Source organism: Schistocerca serialis, chromosome 3 (genome assembly GCF_023864345.2).
Source record: "Schistocerca serialis cubense isolate TAMUIC-IGC-003099 chromosome 3, iqSchSeri2.2, whole genome shotgun sequence".
Classification (NCBI taxonomy): domain Eukaryota; kingdom Metazoa; phylum Arthropoda; class Insecta; order Orthoptera; family Acrididae; genus Schistocerca; species Schistocerca serialis.
In genome coordinates, this window is record NC_064640.1 from 975123406 (window position 1) to 975135963 (window position 12558).

Below are 12558 nucleotides of genomic sequence, written 5' to 3' on the forward strand. Positions count from 1 at the left end.
TACCTTCAACCTATCAACTTTCCTTTTCAAATATTCTAACCTACCTGCTCAATTAAGGGATCAAACATTTCACATTCTAACCTGTGGAATGTCACTTGTTTTCCCTGATGATGATAATTTATTAATAAGAGAGATTCCTGACGATGACACACAATGACACACAATGAACAACATTAAACAATGAAACTCCAGGTAGGAATATCAATGTAGGAAAAGACAGACTGCTACTTACCGTAAAGAAGATACATTAAGTTCCAGACAGGCATAATTAAAAGACACTTTCATAAAGCTTTCAGTCACAGCCTTCATCAGTAAAAGAGAGACACACATCATTCGTACACACAAGCAACCACACCTCATGCACACGTGACCGCCACTTCAAGCATCTCTGCCCAAGATGCTAGAGTTAGCAGTCGTATGAATGAGTTGTGCTTGCTCGTGTGTACGAATGATGTGCGTCTCTCTTTTACTGATGAAGGCTGTAGCTGAAAGCTTTATGTAAGTGTCTTAATTGTACCTGTCTGCTACTTAACGTGTCTCCTTTGCAGTACTGAACAACAATTACACAAAATATATCATGATGATGTTAGTACAACATATTTTAAGAAAGGCTATGGATTTGTGGCTGTAGTAATAATTAGGGTATGCCTGATACTGACAGAAGTTATTGATATGCATCTTTTAATGAAGGTTTCTCCCATTAATCAATAAAATGAAAGTTTACAAAAATGAGAATAACACATACCTCGAATTGTGGAAGTTCAAAATTTGTATTTGCTAGTTGGCATGCGTATATGTATATTTCTGTCATTTGAATAGCTTCATTAGTGGCAAACTCCATGAATGGTTTTACATGGGAAGAGCCAATCAAAACAAGTTTTGAAGCTTTGTTGGAATAAATACCAAATGGGAGCTGAGCCATGAGATAACAAAAATGCGCTGCATGGAGGCAACCTCTGGCTCCTGGAAACAGTGAGAAAGCATTAGATCAAAAACATTAAACAAATCACAAAACAAAGAAACTTATTAGATATACAAGAATTGTAAATAAAGTTTCAAAGGGTACCTAAAGTGTCTCCAAGAGTAGTAATTGCTTTATGGTCGAGTTCTGGTCGTTGTGTCGAATTTGATAATATCATTGCCAAATGTGGTTTCCAGTCACCCCACTCCTCATCTGCACAGCACTGAATGGCAGATCAAAATAAAACGTTTAATGCATCTGCATTGTAATATGAAAAATTAAATTAGTCTTATAACAGTACACATAAACCTATAACTGTACATAGATTACTAATAACTGCATGAATTGCATGCCTATAGAAATATTATTGCTTGTGTACTACTTCCAGTTCTTAGGAAACAGGAATTTATTCACATGATGGTATATTTTTAGTACTTTTATACTTACTTGCGTAACTTATACACTTTTCATCAATAATGAAATAGGGTATGTGACCATCATTATTACAAAATAGCCTCATCATTCTAAATCCAGTTACGAGGGGGAAAAGATAATCATTCCTATAAATGCTTCTACTGTTTTCAGTTGTCAGATGAGGTAGCCTAGCAACCTGAACTGCACTTATGGAAGGAGGCATGTTTTAAAAGTACGTGTCACGATCTGGGCTATTTCCTTTGATGTTACTTTGACAACTTCATTTTCCCAAATGACAGCTAATGAGCAAGTCACTTTTCCCAGAGAGTAGTCATCACACAGTTCTGTGAGTGCCTCATGGTCTAATGTCTCTATTATTTCACAAACAACTGGAGCACACTGGTATCCGAAACGACACATGTACTTCAACGGCTACCAACTGTAACATGGTGGTTATGGTGACAAATGATGGGCATATCACATATGAGCACTGCTTCTTGTGCCTTGGCCATTTCACCATGTAAGTTATTCTTTCTGAGGGAATGACATCCCCTTACCTTAACGACAGCAGAAAACTTAATATATATCTCTTAGACACACAGTTATATTTTTTTCTAGGAACTGAAGTTCCTCCTCCCCAATTTCTGAAGCCAGTCATATGGCTCCACTGTACCTCAATCATCTACTGGTATATTTATTCTTTCCTCTCTCTTTGCATCTTTGACAGGACTCCAATGACATCGGAAGTCGACTATACCAACTTAATGGTTCTTTTAAGCAAACAACTTCAGTTTCCCAATCTTCAACATTAGAGATAGCTGGTATTTTCATCTCTTACGTTTTAAACCCTGTTTTATTGCCTTTGTTCTATTCTTTCTTGGAACAACCTTCCTTTCAGGTGATACGTGGAGAAAAATTGAATGAACTAACTATTGTAGTATAAAGCATGGCCCCTTTCCCCTTGGAGGAGGGGAGGGAGCATATACGGTCTCACAACATCTGCTACAGGCAAACTACCACATGCAGATTGGCATGTACAGTGGCAAGAACAGATGTTGGTTGATACATTGACAGTTTGTACCTGCAATGATATTAACACTGTTTCACAATGGGAAACATTAGGTTAGAAATGATACACGCTATATGTATTTGAATTATGCTGTTACCTCATCACATAGCACCTTTTATAACTATTATTTCTTGTAGTTTCTGCTCTTTGACATAGGTTGGACATAAGTCACTCCAAACTGAATGTTTGCCTAAACAATTACCATATATTAGCATGGATATGCAGCCTACATCTGTGCCATAAGCTACTTGGTCACGTGTCCTGCAAGGAACATAATCTTTACACAAAAGTGTACAGTGGACAGAATTTTGCCACTTGAAACATCATAAGTGATTTGGTAAAAACACTTGTGTGTAATTTTTGTGGGTCCATTCTTCTACCCTTGTTATCCATAGGTATCACCAGCACATTTCTCCAGTCTCTTAGGACTTTGCACTGGGGGAGAGAGTCACGATATATGCATGCTAAGTAGGGAGCTAGTGCCCTAGTGTAATGTTTGTAAAACCTAATTGGGGTTCCATTCGGACCTGGAAAATGACTTTTTTTCAATTCTTTCAGTTGTTTCTCTACGCTTATTAGTATATTGGCCCACCAAAGTCTGTTTGATGGTCAAACTACAGTATGTCTGTACGATTCTCCTGCGTGAATGATTTCTTAAACGTAAAATTTAAAATTTTGACTTTCATTTTTCTATCTTCTACCGTCACACCAGTCTGGTCGACAAGTGGCTGGATGGAAGCCTTAGACCCACTAAGCAATTTTACAAAGGACCACAATTTTCTTTGGTTCTCAGCCAGATCTTTTGCTGAGGTGTGACAGTGGTGGTTGATTTATTAATTTCAGTAACCATAGGTGCCGTGATGACATCATGTTCACTAATCCCTGTCTTTACGCTGATGCCGTCTATAACAAAAGCCTCTTTGAACCTAAAAGGTCTAAGACACATTAAATTGCACATGGGCTGCTGAACTAGCGGCTCAAGACAATTTTTGGAAAACATGTTCAAAAGTACATCACAGGACTGTATCTGTACCCCTACAATGAATCCAGAGACGTCCCAGTCTATACTCAGTGGGTTAAAAGTTGCTTCCAACTAGTACTACATGATCTGGGTATTTATGCATTAACGACTGTGGACTTTTTGTTTGAATGATTCTAGAGCTATCACAGTCGAATCAGATTGCCAGTAAAAATATATAACAGTTAATTTGATTTCACTATGACCTTTTATATGGGACCAGATAACTTCACTGTCATAATTTCTACCACAATAGGAACAATATTTTTGTCTACTGCAATGGACACTTCTCCTCCTATGGGTTCTAATCTGACTTTCCAATATACATTCCATGACTCGCTAAATATCTTCGAGATTTCTCCTTTTGGTTTCAGTCAGCTCTTGGGCCCAAGGATAGTCTGAGTGCGAGAACTTCCCTGGAGGGCAGTAAATTCAGAAACTATGTTACAAATACTTTGCCAATTTACTGATAAAAGTTTGACTGTCAAAGTGTCTTTGCTACGAACATGGGATGATTTCCCTATTTGCAAATTGGCTGGTGAGTGTTCAGACCACCTTAAACTACTGCCTAGCCTTAAAAAAAAAACACACATGTGCATTCCATAAGTACTCTGCCAACCAAGTAGCTACTTCCCTTGTGTAGTGCACCCCTGACATACCAAGGGGAGTCCTAAAATTACCCATCAATAACATAGGTCCAGAAATCTGCAGCCAGGACTGTCTCTGAGTTGACAAAGTCTTTCGTTGAGAGCCTCTACTCAATTCCAAAGCAAAGGACCTTGATCAACTCGAGGAACAATTCTGCAAATTGCGAGCACTGCTTAAAACTCAAGTGCAAGACCAGCAGCCTTCACCACCTCCTCCAGCCACATGCAAGAATTGAGGATGGTCACAGAAGCAATGCAACAGGCACCGTTGGTGCCAACATGAGCCACAATTTGCAAATGACTACACCTTTCACACTCAACAGTTGTAGGCGAGGCTGCCTCCACACCTCTGATGAGGACCCTCGGCAGATATACCAAGTGCACATTGGTTTTCTTTCCAGCCCTGAACATTACCTTCCTAAGGGGTTCCATAATGTGTTGAACATTGGAACTCCCAGTAGCTAGCAAATTGCTGCCCCCATATGCCTGCTCAGACCCTGCTGAAGGAATGGCCACCTGTTCACTCACAGGGCAAATAGGCGAGGCCAGACAGCTAGCCTCCACATTGGCCCTACACCTCGAGCTACCCATAAGTGTTAACAACTGCCACTCACCCTGATGTGACAGCGGATCAACCGCATCAGGTACACTAGGACGTGCCTCAGCAGTAGAGCCGATGGGCTAAAAATATGACAGCTGAGACGTCCCTCATGACATGCCAGATTCTCCGCCATCGCTACACATCCTCTGATCCCGTAGTCTTCCTCGCCTCAAGTTCTGTTAGCCCCTGCCCCACACCCACATTCATTCATGCCCCTAAATTCATTTACCCAGCACTCTCATATTCCTCTGTGTGGTCACCATTTCCTCTGTTCTGTGTCATCTCCTCAATCCACTCCCCCAGGTCACTGTGCGTTGTGTACAACTCCCTCAGCCTGTGAGCAGAATTAGCTCATCAGCACCACATTTCTATCATGTACACCTACTGCCTCTCCCTCCCAGCCATCAGCCACTCTTTCCAATCCTTGCTATCACTCCCAACCCATTTCTCTCCTCACCCACCACACCTGACACCAACCTTTTTAAGTCAAACTGCAGTTCTAAAATCGTGTAGCCATGCGGGTGTATATGTAGTGTACTATGGCTAAAGAATGATTTGTCTGGAAGCTAGCATTGCTTTCTGTCTTGTTTATATGCCTGTTGGCAACTGAACAATAAGCTAAGTTACTCCTTCCATTATCCATATCCCATAAAGTATATACTTACCTGCAAACTGAATTTTTCATCATATCAATAGAAATAGTGTTAGTGTTTCAAGAAAAATATAGTTAACTAAGAAATTCAGAGATGTGCTTGTGAAGAATATACAAAGCCTTGGAGTCCAAGACTTTTGTAATATTCACTGTTAGAGATATTTGCCACAAGATGATTTTGGGGTTAAGACTGATTGAAGTCCATACTTCAAATTACCAAATTACTGGAACAGGGCAATAAAGAGGCCACAGATATTAGAATGTTCCTTAACAATTTTAACAGCGAGTTATTTATTCTGTTTGCATTTACCATTTACAAGTAGTTTTTTCTTTTTTTTGATCACAGATGTGAACTAGTAATCTCCACCCACCTCTTTTTACACATTACAAAAATATACCTTTTTCTACAGTACAGAAGGAGTTGTCAAGGACAAGATTTTTCAGTTTGTTTTCAAATTTAGTTTTACCCCCTGTCAGACACTTTATATCATTTATTAAGTGATTAAAATTTTTGGTAGCACAATTGTGAACCACTTTTTGTGCTAAAGACAGCCTTAAGGTGGAGTAATGAATGCCATTTTTTCTTCTGGTATTGCAATTATGTACATCACTGTTCATTTTGAACTGCAGCATAATATTTAAAACAAATTTCATTAAGGAATAAATATACTATGAAGCACTAGTCAAAATGTCCAACTCCTTAAAGAGACATCTACAAGATGATCATGGGCAAGTACCAATATTAATCTTACAACACGTTTTTGTGCTATGGAGACTTTCTTTCTTAAAACTGAGTTATCCAGAACACTATTTCACATGACACTGTTGAATGAAAATACACAAAATATGTGTACTTACTGATTTGTCTCTCCCCTAAGATTTGCAACGGTTTGAAGTATAAATGTGGTTGAACTAAGTCGTTTCAGATGTGCAGAACTGAATACGCTGTGTATCTTTGAAACAGAGTGACACCAGTCACACAAAACCATTCAATAATATTATACTTTTAAGAACATTATTTACCATTTCTTCTGCTGCTGTATAAATGTTTACACTGATTACAATACTAATGTCATCTGTAAAAATAAATAATTCTGCTGCTTGTACATTAGGTAGGTCGTTACATATACGAGAAACAATAGGGGACCTAAGATTGAGACCTGGAGAACCCCATAAGTGATTTCTCCCCAGTCAGAAGAATCTCCCTTGCTTACATTGGTTGAATTTGAACCAAGCACAACTTTCTGGTTAGATATGGCATCACCCACAGGTTGGGTATACCATCAATTCCATAAAACCTCAAGTTTATCCAAGGGAATATTCTAATTTACATTGTCAAATGCCTTAGATAATTCATAGAAAATATCAACCAGCCCTATTTTGTTTGTTAATGCTTGTAAAATTTGGTGAGTGGATGTGTAAATGATATTCTAAAACAGAGCAATTTTTCTGAAATCAGAACTGTGATTTACTGAAGATATTACTGTTGTTCAGCTGGAATGCTGCTCTAGAATACATTACCCTCTAAAAAATTTTGGAAAATTATGTCAACAGTGAAACAGGTCAGTAGTTATTGAAATCTCTTCCATAATTTTTCTTATAGATGTGTTTAATAATGGTATATACCAATCTTTCTGGACTTAATGATGCATTACATATTTCAGGAAAGATGTGAACACATCTTTAGTACTCTTTTGGAAATTCCAGATGAACTTTTATTTTTGAGTGAAAATATAATTTTCTTAATTTCAGAAGGAGAAATGGGTGGGACATCCATATGACAGAATTTTACATAACTTGCTTTTTCAACATACCATACAGCTTCGATTTTTCTCTTGAACTGTTTGTCCCTATATTTTCTACTACATTCAAAAAATGATTATTAAACATATCTGCTACCTGTGACTGATCATTTATAGCCCTTCCATTTAAATAAATAGTGATGTTATCCTGTTCGGTGGCCTGTTGTACTCTCACTCATTTCACTGCATTCCACGCAGATTTAAGTCTGTTACCAGAATTACTGATTTATAGCATAATGTGCATGTTTCTTGACTTTTTAATAACTTTTCTTAATAATTATGAGTACTTTTTGTAGCGTGCAACTCCAGCACGATCTTTGCTTATTCATGCCAATAGATAAAATTTCCTTTTCCTTTCACAAGACACTTTAATCCCTTTATTGAACAATAGTTTTATACATGGATATACAAAAAGCAATGTGCGGAAGCAGGTATTTTATACAAAGAGATTACAGATAAGCAGAAACCATATATTTTACACAGTGGTGAGAACAGTGTCGCTGGAGATGATATTTCGCTGCGGCCCCTGATGTTGTCTGAAGTTGCAAATAGGGGTGCACAACTAAGTTAACACCTATAGACCACTGCCATCTTATTGTGAATCAGTTGGTTTTCTGATGACAGTGGAGAATATTGCCAATCAACTAAGTCTACACCAATTTGATGTGACAATCACCGAGACCATTCTATATGACATATCAACTAAGAAAAACTTTGTGGCTGTATTGACAACATTAACAGCTGGAACATACAGCACAGTTTACATATCTGTAGGTGTTGTTGTTGTTGTTGTGGTCTTCAGTCCTGAGACTGGTTTGATGCAGCTCTCCATGCTACTCTATCCTGTGCAAGCTTCTTCATCTCCCAGTACCTACTGCAACCTACATCCTTCTGAATCTGCTTAGTGTATTCATCCCTTGGTCTCCCTCTACGATTTTTACCCTCCACGCTGCCCTCCAATACTAAATTGGTGATCCCTTGATGCCTCAGAACATGTCCTACCAACCGATCCCTTCTTCTGGTCAAGTTGTGCCACAAACTTCTCTTCTCCCCAATCCTATTCAATACTTCCTCATTAGTTATGTGATCTACCCATCTAATCTTCAGCATTCTTCTGTAGCACCACATTTCGAAAGCTTCTATTCTCTTCTTGTCCAAACTATTTATCGTCCATGTTTCACTTCCATACATGGCTACACTCCATACGAATACTTTCAGAAATGACTTCCTGACACTTAAATCAATACTGGATGTTAACAAATTTCTCTTCTTCAGAAACGCTTTCCTTGCCATTGCCAGCCTACATTTTATATCCTCTTTTATTTTTTATATTTTTTTTTATATTTTTTTATATTTTATATTTTATCTGTAGGTATCTATGGAGCTAAAAGTAAATACTCAAATTTTGCACATGGATGTACATTCTATGTTCATCTCATAGAAGTTGTATGAAATATGCTCCTGCATGAAATCAAAGGTTAAAAACAAACACATGCAGTGGAGAATATCCAACAAAAATAGCCACTTAGTCCTTAATGTAATATGAGGACTTATTTTCATAACATAATTAGAAAACACACACAACTGTCTGATGGTAAAGGAGACTGTAGAAAAATTTCTATCCGGCTAGGACTAAGAAAATAACAAGAAGGGGAAATTTCAACAGGACATTAGAATAGTCTGGTCCTTCCGAGAGGCACTTCATCTCATAAGAAACATAATTCAAATACCTGGATACAGTTATCTATTGAAACTGTTTGAAATCAATTAGTTTCATAGAAATTGTTAATATTTGTGTACAAAGTTTATTAATACTTACTGTAACAGCAGCGGGTTGACGACCAGACATGAGCTGATATAATGTCTGTAAAGGATCATTCATCTTCAGACCATTGGCAAATCTCATCATGACCTGAGCATGTGTTCGCTTATCCATTTTTGAGGCAAGGAATAAAGCATGTCCCCAGAGACCATGCTTCATTGCCCATTCTGCAAATAATTAGGGAAAAATTTGTTTAAAATTACAGATTATTCAGTGGATGAATTTACAGTGAATTAAGTGTGAATAAATAACGAGAAACAATAATTACAAAAAAACAGCAATGAATACATTCCTGGGGTTTGCATTTCTACAGTGTTTTTTTTTATTGCTCACTTTGAGTGTAGAAATTTTCAGTAAAGCCATTCAAAGGCTGTCAGGGTACTGTTGAGTGATAGCTGACTCCAAAAAATACTGTAGGGCCTACATACTTGTGAAATGATTATAAATTGAACAAGACATTCATTACTGAGGAAACTGGTTTACAAAAAAGCATGGAAAGATTTCACTTCTACTGCTGAAAATCTGCACCCATTAGTGTAGTGAACCATACCTATTTGACTGTCACTGGCCTCATTTACCTATACATATATAAATTAAAGTCTCCGACAGTTTCTGTCTCTGTGTTTGGGCTAATTTTAGCACCTACAGTAAGGATTTTGATATGATTTTCACTAATAGATAGACTGATTTACAAGGAACATTTTTATATATAATTTACAAATATTTCATAAAAATTGGCTGAACTATAACAAATTGAAGTCCCCATCATCCTAAAACTGCCCAGCTGCAGCGCACATTGGGATGCATAACATATTAAGCAGGTGAGAACAGATTTTTTGGTACAGAATTTATGTTTAAGATGTGTGAAGGGAAATACAGGGAACAGTCACACAGAAAAGTCTGCTTGTGCTGGAATGGTGCTGTAGTCACTCGGCCAGGAAGGGACCATAGCTTGCACTGAACTCCACTGTGGTCGGGCGGACCACGGCGTACTGGTGCTACAGTTGGGTAACTAAAAAGTGGCTATCACTCGCACGGAACTCGCACTGTAGTTGAGCAGACTAGACAGTGTGGTAACTTGTACCTCTCATCATTGCCATAATTAGATATGTAACAGAAAATGTTCTTGTCTCCTGAGAACTTTGCTGACATGTGTTGCTTAAGTTGTTTAAATTATATGAAACTGACAATATTCAGTTGCTAATTGTTGTTCTCCAAATTTTAAATGCAATTCTGCGCATCTGTCTGTAAACAAAATTACCACTACACCAGATAAGTCATCAGGCTGTAGCTACTTACAAGGGGAGGCCGCTAATTGTGAAATTCAGAATCTATTCGTACTGCGCATAATAAAAGCTCATGGCCAGAGGTGTAATGTGGCAAAGCACCAAGATGCACTTCTCAGCCGTTGTCGAGAAAATCGACGGTTAAAAGAAACCGTTGCGGTGAAATACTCTCTACGATTAATAATTTTCCACAGCGCTGGGGCGTAGCGGTAAGCGCTTGGGTTCGTAATCCGAAGGTCGGCGGATAGAATCTCACACCATGCAATTTTTTTTAGTATTTCTTTTTTGTAATTCATGTGTGTGTGTGTATATATATATATATCAGTTGCAACAATCATGCATATAATAAGTTGTTGAAAGTCGTTTGTCGTGGAAAAACTGGCTACTTCGAACATCATTATGTTTTCTGCAAACAAAGTTGTATTTCACAAATGTTATTGTCTTCATAATGTCAACGACGTATAGTTAACGGAAGATGTAGAAACGATATTCCGAAACGAATACGTATAGCGTAAGTCAAACGTTCGAATTAGAATAAGAGACCCCACGAACACAAATTCGCTGTGGCAGGTATGAAATATAAACTCTGTTACTCGCTCGTTACACTCGAAGGACAGATGTTGAATGGGCCGAAACGAGCCGCCGCATAACAGCGTAGTTGCCTGCTAACTTCGAAAGAAGGTAGATGCGGTCCCTAGCGCAACTTATAACATCGAACATCGTTGAAAATCAGTGCGGACGTGAGAGCTTTGGTACACCCTGTTAAACAAATGGAAAAATGGAGGCGGTACAATTGGAGAGCGATCCGCCTTCACCAACATGCATAAGCAATTCATTAATAGTTTTATATATATATGAATTACAAAAAACTAATAATAAAAAAAATTGCATGGCGCGAGATTCGATCCGGCGACCTTCGGATTACGAACCCAAGCGCTTACCGCTGCGCCACGACGCTGTGGAAAACTATGAATCGTAGAGAGTATTTCACCACAACGGTTTCTTTTAACTGTCGATTTTCTCGACAACGGCTGAGAAGTGCATCTTGGTGCTTTGCCACATTACACCTCTGACCATGAGCTTTTATTATGCGCAGTATGAATCGAATCTGAATTTCACAATTGGTGGCCTCCCCTTGTTAGTGTTACCAGCATGAAGCTGAGCTATGTCACTTGTTTTCTATAATAAGATGGTAGTCTTCTTTGCCACCATTGTCACTGGGAACACACTAGTACAGCTGCCATTTACTGACAGGATATTCTATATTTGAGTACTATACAATGCTGTGATAGTGCTTTATGTCAAATTTTTCAGCAGTGTTAAGACAAATGTGCAAAAGTCTATGCAATACTATGTTAAAAAATGCCTAACTGAATAGCTGCTACTTAAGAAGGCAAAATCAGTATTTTGAATGTGGTACTCGAAGTATGTTAACATTTCTTGGAGAGGTCAGTTGAATCAAAAAAGTTAAATATAATGAATTCTCAAAATCAAGATAATAAGCTATAGCACAGGCTCATACAAAGGTGGTCAAAGGAATTTACTTTGGCAAGTTAGAAGGATTATCTCAACATTAGTCTACAGTTGGTAATGTTTCTTGGAGAAGCAACTCACTTCAGTTTTAAAAGTTGCTTCTAGTTTACTGACAGCTTCAAGAAATACAACACAGAAGAAAATTAATGCTCATCTCTCATATAAATAATTTTCACTCTTTTTTTTTGCCATTCCTCACTACAAATAAACTCCATCTATGTCTAACTGCGATCACAAATAACTGCAAAAAATGCAACTACTTCTCCAGGCAGTACTGTCATAAAAAATTATTTCAATATTACTGTAAAATTCCATATTAATGAACCCACTTTTAATTAATATTTCTGTTGGTTCCAGTGAAATTGCCAAAAGAAAGATGTTACTCGGATTTGGTTTTAATGATCCTTTTTTAAGGAAAAGTTCACTTTTAAGGAATAAGTATTAGTTTCTAAACTGAAATCTATTCATAATGAGAGTCTTAACATTTTTGAATGAGTTGTGTTAAACTGTTCACAGAGAAAATGTCAATAACTATCAATCTATTCTTATTGCTCACAGCTGATTCTTGTCAAAATAGACCAGTAAGTATTTAAATGCTTGTATATAGGAGCTACGTTACTTTAGTGTGTGTCAAACACTTTATGGAGTGATCTTCTTCTTCTTCTTCTTCTTCTTCTTCTTCTTCGTTTTCTACATCACAGTTTTAGGTAGATAATTTTGAACAAGTGCCAATTCCCACACACACAGTTCAGA

General features: G+C 37.7%; 1 protein-coding gene across 4 annotated transcripts in view; it reads right to left on the bottom strand.

Annotated features, from left to right (window-relative positions):
• Positions 1-12558, bottom strand: part of LOC126471409 (protein transport protein Sec16A) — a 241503-nt gene that overhangs the window by 64427 nt on the left and 164518 nt on the right. For all 4 annotated transcript variants that reach the window (XM_050099541.1, XM_050099542.1, XM_050099540.1 and 1 more), the window contains 3 exons: positions 8984-9153; positions 1067-1184; positions 746-963 (listed from right to left, as the gene is read on the bottom strand). In XM_050099541.1, the coding sequence (XP_049955498.1) occupies positions 746-963; positions 1067-1184; positions 8984-9153 (506 nt within the window). The remainder of the gene's footprint in view (positions 1-745; positions 964-1066; positions 1185-8983; positions 9154-12558) is intronic.